General features: G+C 42.8%; 1 protein-coding gene across 1 annotated transcript; it reads left to right on the top strand.

Annotated features, from left to right (window-relative positions):
• Nucleotides 1-1,614: 1,614 nt before the first annotated feature.
• Nucleotides 1,615-19,499, top strand: LOC134286057 (uncharacterized). The gene is made up of 4 exons (XM_062847621.1): nt 1,615-1,746; nt 16,362-16,776; nt 16,848-17,114; nt 17,317-19,499. Exons 1-4 carry the CDS (start codon nt 1,615-1,617, stop codon nt 19,497-19,499), a joined length of 2,997 nt encoding a protein of 998 aa, XP_062703605.1.
• Nucleotides 19,500-20,341: the final 842 nt, after the last annotated feature.

Genomic DNA, 20,341 nt, shown 5'->3' with positions numbered 1-20,341 from the left:
AAGTGGAACAACTAGACGAAATTATCAAACGAAGACTTGCTTCAAGGAGTCGTACACAAGCTTCATGTACTCAAGATCAAGTTTACCCAACACATCTCTAATGTCTTCCTTTTCTGGTTTCCCTCGGGCCCTGAGGGATGCACATAAATCGGAACTGGCAATACCGTATTCGGGGCATTCCCACACAACATGGTTGATATCTTGATAGACTGCACCACAGCTACAACGATTGCTATCTGTGAGCCCTATTCGATGGAAATGCGAGCCCAGACAGTAGTGATTGGACATAAGTCGACACATTATCTTGATAAAATCTCGACCCATGTCCAACCCCTTGAACCCAACCAGCTGCGATGCGGCCATGTTTTTGAAGTCATCATCTGTTTCAGGTCAAACATTTGATTTAGGCGTAGTTTACGAGTGATATTTTTTCGTTAACAAAAAAAGTTCTTTACATCCCCAATTGCGGCCTAATTTGAACACGTTTTTATTTATTGTAACATATTTCAGCTAAGAGAATTAGATTTTTTCATAATTCTTCTAGTATTTTCGAAAATTTTCTTTTTTGTTGTGGAAAATATTACGCGCTTTTCAAGTGTTGGTCCAGAAAAGTTTACTGTTTACAAATTTTGCTGTCAAAATGGGGTTCAACGCACAATGGGGGTCAGAGATGTTGGCTCGCTTTTTTACTGTGGGGTAGTATTTGGATGACAAGTGGCTGCTTGAACCACACTTCTAGTTGTGCAGCCGCAGAGTGAAGCCGCTTTCCACTTCTGCTCCATTACGCGTTCTCAAGCTTTTTCCCCCACAACGTAGTGGGTTTTTGCTCGAAGTCTCGCGATCCCAAGTGCACCGCAGGAAGAAGCTATCCACGACATAATTCTGTGGATCAGCTGTAAACCGGAACCAAATCCGCCAAATTATCATTTTTGCAATTTGGTCCAACGAGCCGCTATCACAATCATCATTTCATATAAGCGACGACGACGACGAACATCCAAACGAAGGTCACCGTCGCGTCATCATCGTCATCATTGTGGTTCGGCGCATTGTTTGATGGTTTGCTGTGCTATATCTACACACAAGGAGCAACAGCAGAACCAAGTCCACAAAACAGCCTACAGAATACACGACGCATCTCTTCGTTGTAGGTAAACAATAATTTTGATAATTCTTTTCGCCCGCAAGTCCCCCTCTTTCCCCTCTGACGTTGTTCAACAGTAGTGGTTCCCAATTATTTTTTTTTCTTACGTTTTTTTCCCTACCCTTTATCATTATTTTTTTTGTTGTTTTTGCTCACGTAGTGCTAGTAAATTGAATTAAGTTGACGCAGAACTACGGGCTTAATATGTTTGCTCTTTGAACTAATATTTTTATTCATTATTCGTACACATATAAACTAATATTATTACGATAGTATTTTTTTTCTTTTTTCTTATTATTATTATTATTTTTTTTTTTTTTAATATCACATTATTTGGCTGGAAGCCAAAGTTCCAAAAATAAGTTTTTTTCCTTCTTCTTTCTGGCTTATCAAAGTGAAGTGAATTGATTAAGTGATAATAAATCGAGTGAAATTGTTGTCGCTCTTCAGTGGTTGTAATAAACTCCGTAATGGAGCCTAACGATACCGGAGGGGGTTCGCCCGAATATGTGCTATCTTCTGACGATGATGTAGGAACTCGTCAGTTCAAAGATCCAATTGTGCAGACCCAGTACACCGAGGCCATGGACATCACTGACAAAGTAGAAGCATCAGTCCACATTGCTCCAGTGGTTCCCCATTAGTATGGGACACGCTTGTATGGAAAAAATAAATCCTCGCTCCAGTCGACTTTTAAGATCCCATTTAGGTCCCACATGAACTGTACAAAACTTCAGCGCAATCGGTGAAACTATAATTTAGCGCAAGCGGTTCAAAGTTTTCATAGGATTCACTATGGGAAAAGTTACACTTTCAAACAAAAAATCCCAGAGGTCGCCCCTTGTCTCCTTAATTCAAATCAATCAACGCTTCTTGTAGAAAAACCATTTATGAAACTTTCCTTCGAAGACCGCAAAACAATTGGATGCTTGCGGAAAAAGTTATTGATTTATTACCGATTAGTGATCCAACGAACGGCTTTTTGTTTTGTTTTATCAGCAGCACTGTAGCTGCTGCCTTGGCTGCTGCTGTTTCTGGGGGTGGTGATGCCACCCGCCACCCCATGCAGCAACGGCAGCAGCAGTGCTGCTGATAAAACAAAACAAAAAGCCGTTCGTCGGATCACTAATCGGTAATAAATCAATAACTTTTTCCACAAGCATCCAATGATTTTGCGGTCTTCGAAGGAAAGTTTCATAAATGATTTTTCTACAAGAAGCATTGATCGATTTGAATTAAGGAGACAAGGGGCGACCTCTGGGATTTTTTGTTTGAAAGTGTAACTTTTCCCATAGTAAATCCTATGTAAACTTTGAACCGCTTGCGCTAAATTATAGTTTCACCGATTGCGCTGAAATTTTGTACAGTTCATGTGGGACCTAAATGGGATCTAAAAAGTCGACTGGAGTGAGAATTTGATGTTTGTCCCATACTATTCCCCATGTTCCTATTGACACCGCTCCCTATGATGAATATGGAACAGTTTTGTCGGCACAAAAGTCTACGGATACCAATTTGGTTCTGCCTGGTGGCTCAAGACAATCCCTGGCTTTCCCTTCTTCCTCTTCCTCTTCAGTTCTCTCACACAATCCGGCGGACCCCCGTCCGAAAGCTTACCCACCCGGATCTAAGGGTCCCTTTCTGGTTTTCTTTCGGCCCAAACCGAACGGAAAAAAACTTAACAAGTTGCAAATCGCGAAAGATCTGGCGAAATCGTTTCGGGGCGTTCTTGAGGTTGACTCACCAAGTCGTGACAAGTTGCGTGTTACTGTGAGCGACCGCGACCAGGCAAACAGGATTGCTAACTCTGAACTCTTTTCGAGGGAGTATAAAACATATCTGCCTAGTCACGAGATAGAGTGCCATGGAGTGGTCACTGACGGGGCCGGATCACAACGTCCGAGGCCATACTGTCCCGGTCGTTAAGTCGCGTTTTTTTGCGAAATAACATCCAAAAGTTTAGGTGCGTCATAATAACCAATGTGCCTTCTTTCCTTGGACTTCGTGACATACTTGTATGTTTGGGCGTTATGCCCCGAAAAAATGCGCCATAAGGCCCTGGGACATTATGGCCTCGGACGTTATGATACTGCGCCGTCACTGACGACAATTTGACTCGTGCCGCCATCTTGTGTGGAGCCGGTGGGTTTAAAAATCGTGCCGTCCCACTGGTTCCAGTACTTTATGCTGTCCAAATGAATAAGGCACAACCTGACGGCTCAAAAAAGCCATCAGAATCCTTTAGGGTGACCTTTTCCGGCTCTGCTTTACCAAGCGTTCTCGTGGTTGGGCTTCTTCGTTTACCTGTTCGTCTCTACGAACCGAAGGTCATGCACTGCGAAAAGTGCCGGGAGTTGGGCCACACCGCACCTTATTGCAGCAATAAACCACGTTGTGGTATGTGTGGTGAACAACATGCCGAGGGCCCCTGCAATACGGGGCCAAAATGTGTAACTTGTGGCGAAACGCCACGTCATGAGCTCAGTGCATGTCCAAAGTACGTAGAGCGGGAGAAACGCTCTATAAATTCTTTGAAGCAGCGGTCGAGGAGGTCATATGCAGAAATGCTGAAAAATATCACCCCGGCTGCTGTTCCATCTGTCCAACCTCCAAGTAACAATAACATCTTTGCATCCCTGCCAGATGACGATCAAGGTTCTGACTCTGAGGGTGGCGAAGAGTACACTATAATTGAGACAGGAACGAAAAGGAAGCGAGCTGTTGCAAAACGGCACTTGCAACAGCGAGCTTCTCAAAACGTTCCTGTTGCTCAACCAGCTCTTCAAAACCCTCTGGTAAAATCAAGAAGTGGCGGAAACACCAAAAAGGTATGTCCTCCAGGTTTTAAATTCTCGGCTGGAGATTTTCCGTCACTTCCGGGAGCATCTAAAACCCCAGTTGCCCCAGTTTTTCATCCAAAAAGACAACAAAGTAGTCAACAGGAACGCCGACAGAATCCAGTCGACCCTTCCGGAAAATTGACTCTTTCTGGGATAGTGGATATCATCTTCGAAACTTTCAATATCTCACCCGCTATAAGAAGTTTAATAAACATGGCACTTCCTTTTGTGAAACCTCTTCTGAAGCAACTGGCTTCAAACTGGCCGATTCTTGAATCTTTCATATCTTTCGATGGCTAATTTGTCCAGTGAGGTCGGAGATATGATAGAAGTCCTACAGTGGAATTGTAGAAGCCTAATTAAAAATATGGATGCGTTTAAATTTTTAGTTCACAAAACACGTTGTAACATATTTGCGCTTAGTGAAACATGGCTAACTTCCGATAAAGACGTCTCTTTCCACGATTTCAATATTATTCGTCGTGATCGAGGGGATGGATATGGAGGGGTGATCTTGGGGATCAATAAGCTCCATTCCTTTTATAGAATTGATTTCCCTCCGATGAACGGCACTGAAATAGTTGCATGTCATGTTACTATTCAAGGAAAAAGTTTTAGTATAGCCAGTGTATATATCCCGCCCAGTACAAAAGTATCTCGAAGAGATCTTGCGGCTATATGCTATGCTATGCCTGCGCCATGGTTGATCCTGGGAGATTTTAATGCACACGGAACAGCCTGGGGGTCTTCCAAGGACGACAATCGCGCCACCTTGATATATGACCTCTGTGACTATTTCAATTTGACAATTTTGAACTCCGGGGAAGCAACGCGAATTAAACCTCCAGATCCTCCAAGCATGTTAGACCTCTCAATATGTTCGAATTCACTATCATTGGATTGCACGTGGAATGTAATTCAGGATCCCCATGGTAGTGATCATCTGCCAATCAAAATTTCAGTTACCAATGATTCGTGTCAGGCTCGCCAGATTAACGTCGCGTATGACCTCACGAAGCATATTGACTGGGGTAAATATGCTGAGTTGGTCTCCGAAGGCGAGCAGTCGGTCGACGTTCTTCCACCGCAGGAAGAATACCAATTCTTGTCCGGGTTAATCGTCGAAAGTGCTCTTCAAGCGCAGCGTAGGCCGGTTCCGGGAACTTCGATACGGCGAAGACCCCCCACACTGTGGTGGGATGAAGAATGTACCGGAGCCTATCGCGAAAGATCCGCCGCGTTTAAAACATACCGGAAGCGCGGTACACGGGAGAATTACGAGTGGTATTCCTCTCTTCACAACAAATTCACGAATCTCGTGAAGGCGATGAAACGTGGTTATTGGAGGAATTTCGTCAACGGTTTATCGCGGGAAACGTCAATGCGGACTCTCTGGACGGTGGGAAGGAGAATGCGCAACGCGGTATCGGTAAATGAGGATCGAGAAAGCTCGCCTCGATGGATTTTCGATTTCGCAAAGAAAGTCTGTCCGGATTCGGTCCAAGTACAAGCGAATATTCGTCGTTATCCACCCGAAAGGAATGCGATGGATTCACCCTTTTCGATGCTGGAATTCTCTGTCGCGCTTCTGTCATGTAACAACTCTGCCCCAGGGATGGATAGAATAAAGTTCAACTTGCTCAAAAGCCTCCCAGACGTCGCGAAGAGGCGCTTGTTGAATTTGTTCAATCTATTCCTGGAAAGCAACACTGTTCCGGATGACTGGAGACGAGTGAGGGTTATCGCCATTCAAAAGCCCGGGAAGCCCGCGTCGGATCACAACTCGTACCGCCCTATTGCGATGTTGTCGTGCTTACGGAAGCTGCTAGAGAAGATGATTCTCCATCGGCTCGATACATGGGTTGAATCGAACGGCCTTCTTTCAGATACTTAATTCGGTTTTCGTAGAGGCAAGGGAACGAGCGATTGTCTGGCGCTGCTTTCTACAGAAATTCAACTGGCCTACGCTCAAAAATACCAAATGGGTTCAGTATTTTTGGATATTAAGGGGGCTTTTGATGCAGTTTGCGTTGATGTCCTTTCAGACAAACTCCACTAGTGTGGGCTTTCTCCGATTTTAAACAACTATTTGTACAACTTGTTGTCTGAGAAGCACATGTTTTTCTCTCATGGAACCTCGGCAACTTCACGAATTAGTTATATGGGTCTCCCCCAGGGCTCATGCTTAAGCCCCCTTCTTTACAACTTTTACGTCAGAGATATCGACGAATGTCTCGTGGAAAATTGCACGCTACGACAGCTTGCGGACGACGCCGTGGTTTCTATCACCGGACCAAAGGCGGAAGATCTGCAAGGACCATTGCAAGATACTCTGGACAATTTGTCTGCTTGGGCTGTAAAGCTGGGTATCGAATTCTCTCCGGAGAAAACTGAGTTAGTTGTCTTTTCTAGGAAGCGTGATCCAGCCGATCTAGAGCTTCAATTTTTGGGTAAGGAACTCACTCAATCTGTTTCACATATGTATCTAGGGGTCTGGTTCGACTCTAAAGGCACCTGGGGAAAGCACATTAATTATCTGTATCAGAAGTGCCAACAACGAATCAACTTCATGCGTACACTCACCGGAACATGGTGGGGAGCCCATCCGGAAGATCTGATAAAGCTTTATCGTACAACGATACTGTCGGTTCTTGAATACGGTAGCTTTTGCTTTCAGTCCGCCGCGAAAACACACATACTGAAGCTAGAGCGTATCCAGTATCGTTGTCTTCGGATCGCGTTAGGCTGTATGAACTCAACTCACACAATGAGTTTGGAGGTACTAGCAGCAGTACTCCCTTTATCAGATCGTTTCGTGGAATTGTCGTTAAGGTTCCTCATCCGCTGTGAGGTGCTGAATCCATTGGTAATTGATAACTTTGAAAAGCTGATCGAACGAATTCATCAAACAAAGTTTATGACAGTGTACTACTCGTACATGACTCTGGAGATTAACCCTTCTTCGAATGTTCTCAACCGTGATTGCTTCCCAGACTTCTCCAATTCCACTATAGCTTTTGATCTGACCATGAAGCAAGAAATCCGTGGAATCCCAGATCAGCTCCGATCGGAGCACATTCCAAAAATTTTTGCAAGCAAGTTTGGTCATGTCAGTTGCGACAGAAGGTTTTTCACTGACGGGTCAAAAACAAATGATTCCACTGGGTTTGGTGTATTTAATGAGCTTCATAGTGCCGCCCATAAACTTCAAAGTCCTTGCTCAGTATATGTCGCAGAATTGGCGGCTATACATTACGCATTAGAGCGAATCGCCTCTCTTCCCTCTGATCAATATTTCATTTTTACGGATAGTCTCAGTTCAATTGAGGCTATTCGCTCAATGAGGCCGGTAAAGCACTCCACGTATTTCCTAAGCGAAATACGATCATTTTTGAGTGCTTTATCGAATCAAGCATATAACATCACCTTGGTTTGGGTCCCTTCGCATTGCTCGATTCCGGGCAATGAGAAAGCGGACTCGCTTGCCAAGGTGGGCGCTATGGAAGGTGATATTTATGACCGTCATATTGCCTTCAATGATTTTTTTTCAATTGCCCGTCAGCATGCTTTGGTCAGTTGGCAACAAAAATGGGATGCAGGAGAATTGGAAAGGTGGTTATATTCAATTCTCCCACAGGTATCGAAGACGGCGTGGTTCAAGGGGTTGGACGTAGGTCGAGATTTTATCAAAATAATGTGTCGACTTATGTCCAATCACTACTCTCTGGGCTCGCATTTCTATCGGATAGGGCTCACAGATAGCAATCGCTGTAGCTGTGGTGCAGGCTATCAAGATATCAACCATGTTGTGTGGGAATGCCCCGAATACGGTATTGCCAGAACCGATCTATGTGCATCCCTCAGGGCCCGAGGGAAACCAGAAAAGGAAGACATTAGAGATGTGTTGGGTAAACTTGATCTTGAGTATATGAAACTTGTCTATGACTTCTTAAAGTAAGCTGAAGTCTTCGTTTGATTCCCCCGTCTTGTTGTTCCACTTGTCCACCTCGTGTCCCTTCGAAAATCGTTTGTTTGTATCGTTACAGGTTGTTTGTCCACTCTACGTTTGACCAGCAGCAGTTACGTCACATCATGCTGCTGAGAGTCAACGAAAAGCACCACTATCCCTTCCCTTCCTCAAACATTATTGTTCCCCCTAACCTCGACCAAACCGCGAGTTTTACGGTTCCCCAAAGCTAACCTAGTAAATAAGTCACATGAAATTGTAAAAAAGTTTCAAAATGAATCCGGCTCCGTTATGCCTGATGGCGCATGAGCCTTAAATAAACGTTTAAGTAAAAAAAAAAACCCCTTGAACCACGCCGTCTTCGATACCTGTGGGTGAATTGAATGTAACCACCTGCCCAATTCCCCTGTATCCCATTTTTGTTGCCAACTGACCAAGGCATGCTGACGAGCAATTGAAAAAAAAAATCATTGAAGGCGATATGACAGTCATAAATATCGCCTTCCATAATCTTTGATTTTATGAACATTGTTTTAGTTGTAACATATTTGGCGGATACATGAAAACTGCCCATTCACCAGAGGTTTCCTCAAAGCTTTCTAACAAACTTATTTCAAGATTTCTTATGAATTCCTCACCGAGAGTTGTAATGTATTCCTGATATTTGGATAGATGCATTGCTTATAATATCTGTATGTGTACTCAGCTGATTGAATCACAGAATTTGACGAAAATTTCATTGAAAAGGCCATTGTAATGCTTCAGCAGATAGCACATACATCTCTGAACTAACTACAAGAGATGTATGTGCTATCACAATCGATGTATCTGTTGGAAACCTCAACAGAAAATACGTTTATTGTTCGGTTTATTTACCGCATGATGAACCAGCCCCTACGGATGCTTTCAAGCAAGTCATTGCATACTGCACTTCAAAAGGCCTTCCGCTAATTGTTGGTAGTGATGCAAATGCTCACCATATAATCTGGGGCAGCTCAGACATCAATTTGAGAGGCTCCAGTTTGATGGAATACTTAAGTAGTACAGATCTTACATTACTTAACATAGGCAACCGCCCAACCTTCATGGTATCTGCTAGAGAGGAAGTGTTAGACATAACGCTTTGCTCTAGCAGAATTAGTCACGAGCTGACCAGATGAAGAATCTTTATCTGACCATCGCTACATCTTGTTTGAATATGTGAATGTTACTTCGCAAACTTTGCGTTTCAGGAACCCCCGGTCAACCAACTGGGATCTCTTTACCGATTTGGTTGCAGCTAAATTTCATGGATACTCACCATCCATTGACAATCCAAGTGATTTAGATGATGCCGTTGATACTACAACGGCCTTCATCATGGAAGTTTTTGAAGAAGCTAGCCCTCTGCGGTCTGTGAAGACCACAAGAGGAACCCCTTGGTATAACTCTCATCTGGCGAAGCTCAAAAAAACAATGTAGAAAGAGTTGGAACAGACGACGTTCGGCTGGATCGGAGGCTTTCAGGTCGGCTCGCAAGGCCTACCAGAAAGCTCTTCGGTCTGCTGAACGATCCGGCTGGAAAAACCTTTGTACAAATGTATCCAGTCTGAGAGAAGCCAGTCGGTAGAACACAATCTTAGCAAAATCTAAGGATTTTAAGTGAACGAACTTCGTTTACCAAATGGTCATTTCACTTCCTGTGATGAAGAAATTTTGGAATGTTTATTCAGTACACACTTCCCCGCATGTGTGGATATTACATCTTCGGATGAACCTGATGTCTTTTCTTGTAGCTATGATTCTTTAGCTTCGGCTCGGAGTATCATAATTTTAGAATTGATTGAATGGGCACTTAATAGCTTTGCTCCTTTCAAATCTCCTGGGGCAGATGGGATTTATCCTATTTTGCTTCAGAAGGGATTTGATAATTTCAAACATGTTTTGAAACAACTACTTGTTTGCAGTTTTGCTACAGGGTAAATTCCCAAATCCTGGCGGGATATTACTGTAAAGCTTATTCGGAAAGTTGGTCGTGCGTCGTATGAAGAAGCAAAGAGCTTCAGACCTATCAGTTTGGCCTCTTTTCTTCTGAAATGCTTAGAACGCATCCGTGATGTTCATCTGGCCAATGTGCCTCTTCATGTTAACCAACATGCTTACCAATCTGGTAAGTCCACTGTGACTCTTTTACACAAGATTGTTTACGATATCGAGAAAGCATTCGCTCAAAAGATATGGGTCATTCCATATGAAGTGACCGGGAAAAAATGGAAACGTGTTATCGACCATCACGGATTTTGACCAAATTTTGTTGGAATGTTTGTTTAAATGGAGGAAGAAAAAATCCAAATTTTGATGCCGATCGGATCACCCCTCGTCTTTGCCATTACAGAAAAATCCAAGTTTTCCCTTCCTTTTCTTAATTTATAGCTTTGAAACTATAACATATACACATTTGTAACCTTCGGCTTTTCTGAAGAAAATTGTTGGAGGAATCCAGGAAAAATATTATTTTTTTGATACAGTGTCGCCAAATATGTTATTTTTCAATTTTAACATTTAAAATCGATTTTTCTTCGAATGAGTATATTTTGATTTCAAAATTTTTAATTCCATCGTGTTTATCAGACATTTTCCTGTCGAAAAAGCTTAACTCCCCGAGGTCTTTTTGGCCGTTCCAGAGATACAGCGTTTTAAAGCTTGAAAACCGGTTTTCTCTAATATATAAAATAAGCCCAATTTACAAGTTTCGCTAAGAAAACATTATTCGATGCAATTTAAAGGTGATTTGGGCTGATTTAGACCAAGGAGAATAGAAAACTATGGAAAAATAATAATATGACAGTGCTGCCAGTTTATCAATTATGGATTTATTAGAATTGATAACAATAAATTGCTAAAGTTTAAAATTTATGTATTATAATCCTTATTTCAATTGATATTCTACCTATGTAAACATTGAGGTTGAGGAAAGTGTTGCCAGACATTTTAATTTTATTGTAAAAATCTACATGAGAACTTTTGTATCAAATCAAATTATCAAGCAAGAATCAAGAATTCCTTTTTTACAATTTTATTGCTATTGGCAACACTGAACCTTGTTAGTTTTCGTTTGATGTGCAACTTTCTATTCTTCGAACAAACCTTTAATAAGGGCAGTGGTAAATTCAAATATTCACTGCAATTTATTCATGATTCAGAATTACGCAAATTGATTCCGACTGTTCTTGGTGCATTTTTGGGATTTTTAGCTGTTCAGTCCGATTGTGAGATCAAAAACAACCTTATGTTCTCATACTCCGACGCTTCGAAACGGATCGAAACGTTGGAGTAAGAGAACATAAGGTTGTTTTTGATCTCACGATCGGACTGAAAAGCCAAAAAGTCCTAAAAATAAGTTCAGAATTACGAAAACCCATTCTGGATGACATGTTATGCCTTAACGTACAAGTTGCTATTCTTTTTTTTTCTGTTTATCCATTGTTTTGAACTTGTACGGGGAAAGGAAAGTTCCCAAAAGTGAGTTCAGTTAACTTCATTAATTCGCATACAGACAGAGTACTTAGAGTAGAAGTTCTTTTTACCCAACAGCCAGTTCAAATTACTCAACTATCAATACTATGTCACTTACTCATTTTTTACCAATTTTAATGTTGTTTAGGTGCCTGGATAATTACACCTTGTACGCACTCCCGGGTTGCTAGTCTTTTAAATGTGCCATCTAATCCTTCGCTTGGTCCTTTTTCATGTGCGAAACAATGCAACTCTACGGGAACTCAATAATCCTTCTCGTGAAACTTTTACATTTAAACTAACTTTTGAGCTCTTTTTTGCATCTTTGAGTAATTTGAACTGGCGGTTGGGTAAAAAGAACTTCTACTCAAAGTACTCTGTCTATATGCGAGTTAATGAAGTTAACTGAACTCACTTTTGGGAACTTCCCTTTCCCCGTACAAGTTGAAAACAATGGATAAACAGAAAAAAAAAGAATAGAAACTTGTTCGTTAAGGCATAACATGTCATCCAGAATGGTTTTTTGTAATTCTGAACTTATTTTTAGGATTTTTTGGCTTTTCAGTCCGATTGTGAGAACAAAAACAACCTTATGTTCTCTTACTCCAACGTTTCGATCTGTATGAGATCTTTCTCAAGATCCGATACGAAGCGTCGGAGTATGAGAACATTTTGATCTCACAATCGGACTGAAAAGCTAAACATCCTAAAAATACACCAAGAACAGTCGGAATCAATTTGCGTAATTCTGAACCATGAATAAAAAGTTGCACATCAAACGAAAACTGTCAAGGTTCAGTATTGCCAATAGCAATGAAATTGTAAAAAAGGAGTTTAAGATTCTTGCTTGATAATTTGATTTGATACAAAAGTTCTCATGTAGATTTATACAATTAAATTAAAATGTCTGGCAACACATTCCTCAATCTCAATGTTTGCATAGGTAGAATATCAATTGAAATAAGGATTATAATACATAAATTTTAAACTTCAGCCATTTATTGTTATCCATTCTAATAAATCCATAATTGACAAATTGGCAACACTGGCATATTATTATTTTTACATAGTTTTCTAGTCCCCTTGGTCTAAATCAGCCCAAATCACCTTTAAATTGCATCGAATAATGTTTTCTTAGCGAAACTTGTAAATTGGACTTATTTTATATATTAGAGAAAACCGGTTTTCAAGCTTAAAAACGCTATATCTCTGGAACGGCCAAAAAGAACTCAGGGAGTTAAGCTTTTTCGACAGGAAAATGTCTGATAAACACGATGGAATCAAAATTTTTGAAATCAAAATATACTCATTCGAAGAAAAATCGATTTTAAATTTTAAAATTGAAAAATAATATATTTGGCAACACTGTATCAAAAAAATAATATTTTTCCTGGATTCCTCCAACAATTTTCTTCAAAAAAGCCGAAGGTCACAAACGTGTATATGTTATAGTTTCAAAGCTATAAATTAAGAAAAGAAAGGTAAAACTTTGATTTTTCTTGTATTGGTAAAGACGAGGGGTGCTGCCAAGGGCCGAGGGGTGATCCTATCAGCATCAAAATTTGGATTTTTTCTTCCTCCATTTAAACAAACATTCCAACAAAATTTGGTCGAAATCCGTGATGGTCGATAACATGCGGTGTGTACACTTGGTGTGGAATGACCCATATCTTGTTTGGGTGTTTTCTTAGATATCGAGGGTGCCTTTGACAACGTGCCTTTCGATGCCATATTGGAAGCCGCACGGAGTCATGGTATATCTCCAATGATTTCCAATTGGATTCATCAAATGCTCAAAAACCGATATCTCTTCTCGACATTGCGTCTAGCAGGGATTAGGAAATTGAGTGTTTGTGGATGCCCCCAAGGGGGAGTCTTGTCACCGCTTTTGTGGAATCTCGTAGCAGATACGCTATTGAGGCAACTCAATAATAGCGGTTTTACTACTTATGGTTTTGCCGACGACTACCTAGCATTGTTAGTTGGTATGTGTATCACCACCCTTTTCGACCTGATGCAAAACGCTCTTGAGGTAGTTGAGGGTTGGTGTCGCCAATATGGCCTTTCGGTAAATCCGAGTAAAACATCTATTGTTCTTTTCACGGAAAAGCGAAACCGTAATGGTGTTCGAACTTTACGTCTCTTTGATTCTGAAATCAATGTGACTGAACAGGTAAAGTACGTTGGAGTCATTCTTGATTCCAAGCTTTCCTGGACACCTCATGTTGAGTTCAGAATCAAGAAAGATTGTATGGCCTTCGGGCAATGTCGGCGAACCTTTGGTACAACTTGGGGGTAAAAACCCAAGTATATCAAATTGATTTACACAACTGTTGTTCGTCCAATATTGGCCTATGGATGTCTGATGTGGTGGCAAAAGGGCGAAGTGAGAACGGTCCAATCAAAGTTAGGCCATCTCCAAAGGATGTGCTTAATGGCGATGTCTGGAGCGTTCTCTTCAACTCCTACGGCAGCGCTCGAAGTTCTCTTTGACGTTGCCCCACTACACATTCATCTCAAACAAGAAGCACTTTCCTGCACTTACCGTCTACGGGTACTCGGTCTACTAGAGGAAACTCCTGTGAACCGCACATCAACACACACCTCGTTGAATTGGGACAAAGTTGACCTTGCTCTAAGTGATCTTACAATTGCTTGAAATTTTCCATATAGGACATTTACCACGAATTTCCCTTTCCGGGAAGAGTGGACATCTGGTTATCTTGAGAGAAGTATTTCAGACGGTATCGTATGTTACACTCATGTCTCCCTTCTCGAAAGTCGAGCAGGTGCTGGTGTTTATTCTCGTGAGCTAAGGCTGCATCAGTCTTATTCACTTGGTAGACACTGCAACGTTTTCAGGCCGAAATCTTTGCTCTTATGTGCGGAATGCAATCAGCACTTTAGCAGCACGTAATGGGAAAAGTAATATACTTCTGTTCAGATAGCCAGGCTGCTATTAAAGCCCTTGCTTCGGCCAACTCCAGGTCGAAGATAGTTATCGCTTGTCGAACTCAAATCAAGGAGCTGAATTCAGCAAACGCTGTTCACCTTGTATGGGTACCTGGCCATTTTTCCATCGCTGGAAATGAATTGGCTGATGAGTTAGCTCGTCAGGTAAATGATGAATAGGCTCGTGTTCATGGCGATGGCACAAATTTCCCAAATGGAGGAGAACGTGCCTCTAGAGCCGACCTACTGATACCTGATTCTCCGATTTCAGCGAACATACACTTGTACATTCCCATGATGAATTGCTGGAGGATTCTCTGAGCAATTTTTGAAATACAGCTGGAATAACTTCAGAAAGAATCCATGGAACAACTTTTAAAGAAATCCCTGCTTATATTTGTGACGTAATTCTAAGAATATTGAAGACATTTCCGAAAGTATCGCTGAAAAAATTTTACAAGAAGTTAAAAAAAAGTCTTAACTAAATTTTCAATGAATTCCTGAAATAATTTCTGAAAAAAATAGGAGTATTTTAAGATTCTATAGATAAATTTTTAAAAGAAATACCAGGAAACCCCATGTGGAATACCTAAAAAACCTCTTTAGATATTTTTGGAAAAAAAAAATCTGGAGATATCACCTAATAGAATTCCTAAACATTATATCAATGAATTCCTGAACGAATCCATAGATAAATTCCTAGAGGTAAATCTTGGAGGAGTGTCTGAGAAAATACATAGAGGAATACCCGGCGGAATTTATGATGAAATTTCTGTGTAAATTTCTGCAGGAATCTTCCAGCCTTCCCGAAAGAATTCTTATTACAATCTCTGGAAGATCCTGTTGAAAAGGAATGAAAGAACCGTTGGAGGATTTTATAAAACTTTTTTCAGAAATTCTTGGAGAAATTTCTGGAAGAGAAATGTCTTGAAGAATTAACTAAAAGAATGAGAAGAAATCTTGGGAATTTCCTTAATAACCTTTTGTTGAATTTTTCAAAGCATTCTGTAATAGTTCAGTATAGGCGCACCTCTAGTTGTAAGTAACTCCACATTTGAACTTAAGAGCTAGGAATTAGAATCCATCTCCAAAATGATGATAAAACAGATTAGTCAAAAAACGCATTTGCATATGCCATTGTCTGGCCTTTTTTTGCGTTTCATCGACTTCGTCATATCCTTTTTGCTTTCACTTTTGTGATACTATTAGTCGAGACCAGCTCGTGCAATAAACACCATACAGTGTACCAATAGAGTATAATATATCGTTTTTTGCAAAGTGCTCAATAAATTGAAGTTTTCGTTAGTATAAATTCGCGTCGTGTTGGAAGTGATTTCTTACCCGAAAAATAGCCCGTGATTCGACCCCGTAATACAACATTTTTTGGTGCCGTGACCAGGATCACGGGTGTTGGATTTTCCCTGGAATCACCGCGACGCTCGGACCCAAGCTAACCCCACTTTCTACGGAAGGATTGTTCCAGATAGCAGTACCTGCTCAAAAAGTACAAGGCCTGTTGAAGACAGGCTCCATGTGAGTATCTGTCCAACCGTTCCATATTTCTTTGAGAGGTACTTCCTGGGTCCTTTTTTGCCCCCTTCAGGATTTTACACGTGTTGCTGCTGTTGGTGTTGGGCACGCGGTTGCTGTTACTACCGCTGCATTTACTGGCATGCCCCATCCTATACTGTGGTACGAAGCTGGTTTTCTCATCCCTAACCACATACGGAAAAGACGATCATCCATTCCCAAGCACTCGAGAGGATTCGGTGCAATTTTGGTGGTAGTACATCCCATCTCGGTATTACAACCCATCCTAATCGGCATCCTGGCCGGTGGATAAAACTAGTTCCTGCTTTATATTATAAAGCAAGGCCTGTCTTTGGACGGGCACAGGTGAGTGTCAGTCCAAGTACTTACCGTCATCCAAAAGGTGCTTCCTGTGTCTCCTGTCCATTCACAGCTCACGTGGCGGCCTTACCATCACTTCGGTATCATGGCGGAGAAGAAAATAAAATCCAAGGAGCTGAAGCGGAAAAACATCATGGACTCCATCCAACGAATAGACGATTTCCTGGGGAACTTCGATGCAGAGCGTGACCAAAACGAGATAGCGATTCGGTTGAGCAGGCTCGATAAATTGATGGAGGCATTCGAGTCCATCCAGGGCGAATACGAGGCATTCGACGATTCTCCAGAATTTGAGGCGGCAAATACGAAGGTAAGGGCTAAGGTGGAAGAACAATATTTCCGGGTGAAAGGCGGTCTAATGTCGAAGGATACTCCCCCTCCCAACCCAGTGCAACCGTTAATCCAGCAAGTGGCACCCGCCATTACTCATGTAACCGGAGTGAAACTTCCTACCATCGAATCCCACGGTTCGACGGCGATTTGAATGATTGGTTAACGTTCCACGACTCGTTTTCCTCCTTAATTCATTCCTCGCCAGAAATTCCTTGCGTCCAAAAGTTTCAATACTTGCGGTCGGCTTTGCGAGGTGACGCATTAAAGCTGATCGAATCCCTAACGATTACTGCGAACAATTATGCCATTGCATGGGGGTCGCTGCTTGATCGCTACTCCAATCCTTATCTCCTAAAGAAGAAGCACTTGCAGTCGTTGATGGTCCATACAAAGGTCTCGGGCAAGTCGCCGTCCGCACTTCGGAACGTGGTGGAAGATTTCCAGCGGCATGTAAAGATCCTCAACCAGCTGGGTGAGCCGACAGCACAGTGGTGCAGTCTTCTTGTTCAGCTACTGTGCTCGGATCGATGACAGCACTCTGAAAGAATGGGAAGAATTTGTTTCCGGTAATGAAGATCCAACCTATCAAAACCTAATCCAATTCCTAACTCGGAAGATTCGTACCTTGGAATCGTTACACATTTCGGCTGAGCAATCCTACTCTTCTCCTCAAGCAAAGCACTCTCCCCCTGTCAGACAATCGAAGCAGCAGTCTACACCTCCGAAGATCAACTCCTTCTCTGCGATGGAACATGCACAGCCCAGCTGCCTTGCATGTAGCGATTGTCATCCTCTGGTAAAATGTCCGGTGTTTGAGAAGATGCAGCTGAAGGACCGTTTGAATTTGGTGAACACCAAACGTATTTGCAGCAACTGTTTCAGGAGCAATCATTTTGCACGGAACTGCTCCTCCAATTTCTCATGTCGGCATTGTCAGAAGCGGCATCACACACTTCTGCATCCAGGCTTTGATTCTCCAGCGGCGGGAAATTCCAGCTCCAGCATCCAATCAAATCGATCAGACCCATCCTCTGCTAAATCCAGTACTGCGAATGGTAATGTAGCTGCGAACTTGACTGGAGGTGCTAACGCGATATCATCCAACTCGGTCGTTGAACCCCGCGGCGTAAACGTTTTCCTCTCGACCATCGTCGTCAAGGTTTTGGACGGTTATGGGAACGAACATTCGGCACGAGCTTTATTGGACAGCGGATCGCAATGTAGCCTCATGAGCGACCGACTTTGTCAGCAACTTCGTTTGGTTCGGCATCGTATTGAGCAACCTATCCTCGGTGTTGGTGAGTCCCAAATTCGAGCAGTTTGCTCGGTGAATACCGAAGTTCGTTCGAGATTCGGAGAATTTTACATCCCTCTCAACTGCCTGGTGCTCAAGAAGTTAACCTCCGATCTACCTGCTGTGATGATCCCAATAACCAACTGGAATATCCCCAAGCATATAACTCTCGCTGATCCAGAATTCATTGTGCCCCGCAAGGTGGATCTCATCATTGGTGCGGAACATTTTTATGCGATCCTACAGGGTGGCCGGTTGCAACTAGGTCCGCAAGCACCAACCCTCGTCGAGAGTAGATTTGGCTGGTTTGTTTCGGGAAAGGTTTCCTACGAGTCAATCCCTCAAGCTTTGGTATGCTGTACATCCACCCTAGAGTCTCTGAACCAGAATATCGAGAAATTCTGGAAACTCGAAGAATTAGACAAACCCCTTCCTTCACCCACCGAGCAACGCTGTGAGAATTTCTACAAGGAAACAGTTTCGAGGAAAGCAGATGGTAGATATGTCGTCAAATACCCCAAGAAGGACAATTTCCAAGCTATAATCGGGGAATCGTTTCTCACCTCCAAGCGGCGACTAGAAGGTTTGGAACGAAGGCTAGATAGTAATCCCAACTTGAAGGAGAGGTACCATGCATTCATCGCTGAATTTATTGAGCTGGGACACATGCGGGAGGTACCTGATGGCGAACCAGAACCACCCACTGCTTGCTACATTCCTCATCATGCGGTTCAGAAGGAATCCAGTTCGACGACCAAGGTGCGGAGCGTTTTCGATGCATCCGCTAAAACGAGCTCGGGGTTCTCCTTAAACGATGCACTACTCGTCGGTCCGGTCATCCAGGATGAACTGCTGGACATCGTCATCCGTCTCCGTAGGCACAAGGTCGTTCTGCTGGCCGATATCGAGAAAATGTACCGGCAGGTAGAAATCCATCCCGACGATCGTTCTCTGCAGCGTGTGTTGTGGCGGTTCAACAAAAGCGATCCGATTACCAAATACGAGATGACCAGAGTGACCTACGGACTATCCCCATCATCGTTTCTCGCAACACGAACACTACTTCAACTTGCCGAAGATGAAGGCGATTCGTTTCCCCTCGCATCGTCGGCACTCAAGCAAGATTTCTACATGGATGATTTTATTCGCAGCGAAGAGACTATCTGGAAGGCAACCCAACTAAGGAAGGAGATGGATGAATTGCTGAGCCGTGGTTGTTTCCCCCTAAGAAAGTGGTGCTCAAATTGTCCAGAGGTTTTAGAAGGAGTCCCACCTGAGAATCTGGCCAACCCATCCAGCCCATCATTTGATCCGGACGAAGCGATAAAGGCTTTGGGAATTTCCTGGGAACCTGCGACGGATCAATTTCGCTTCATCGTTGGCCCTTTTTCGGTAGATAAACCTATCACCAAAAGTAAAATTTTGTCCGTTATCGCCCAGCTTTATGATCCCTTGGGTCTAATCGCTCCCGTAGTTGTAAGCGCCAAAATTTTGATGCAACTACTGTGGACAATCTCCATCGATTGGAATGACGAAGTACCTTTGGAGATCCGAACTATTTGAGAACGTTTTGTGGAGGATTTGGCCCTACTATCCGAGTTCCGAATCCACCGATTAGCCTTTGATGTGGGGGAAGTGCAGCTGCATTGTTTCACCGATGCATCGGAGTCAGCGTATGGGACCTGTGTCTACGCTCGGACTGTGAAACCCAATGGAGAAGTGATGGTGATGTTACTCGCATCCAAATCACGCGTAGCACCTTTGAAGAAGCGCAGCATTCCGAGGCTGGAATTATGTGCAGCGCAACTAGGAGCCCAATTGTCGTCGAGAGTTGTCGCAGCACTGAAAATGGAAACCGTACGTATCATCTACTGGACCGATTCGACGGTGGTACTACACTGGCTTCGTTCACCACCACAGACCTGGAAAACCTTCGTGTCGAATCGAGTAGCGGATATTCACACCATAACGAACAGTTCGATGTGGCATCATGTACCCGGAGTAGACAACCCTGCCGATTTAGTTTCCCGTGGAATGGCCGTGCCGCAGTTTTTGAGCAGCAGTAAATGGATCCATGGACCGGATTGGTTGGGAGAGGGGGAGGAAACCTGGCCGAAGCTTGCAATACCGCAAACAACACTCGCCGATGTAGATGATGAGCGCAAGACAACCACACTGTTGACCCAAAATCTACCACCACTCAACCCTTTATTTGCCCGTTCGTCATCGTTCGATCGACTGCTACGAACAACTGCTTATTGTTTGCGCTTTGCTCACCATACCAGGAAAGAAGCAAAACAAACAACTATCACCCTCAATCCAAACGAACTCGATTCTGCCAGAGATCGTTTGGTAATGGTTGTTCAAGCCGAATGCTTCAAGGCAGAGATTCTTCTGCTCAAAAG

The sequence above is a fragment of the Aedes albopictus genome, chromosome 2 (assembly GCF_035046485.1).
Source record: "Aedes albopictus strain Foshan chromosome 2, AalbF5, whole genome shotgun sequence".
Classification (NCBI taxonomy): domain Eukaryota; kingdom Metazoa; phylum Arthropoda; class Insecta; order Diptera; family Culicidae; genus Aedes; species Aedes albopictus.
Note: the sequence above shows the minus strand (reverse complement) of the source record. Positions and strands in the feature narration are given on the sequence as shown.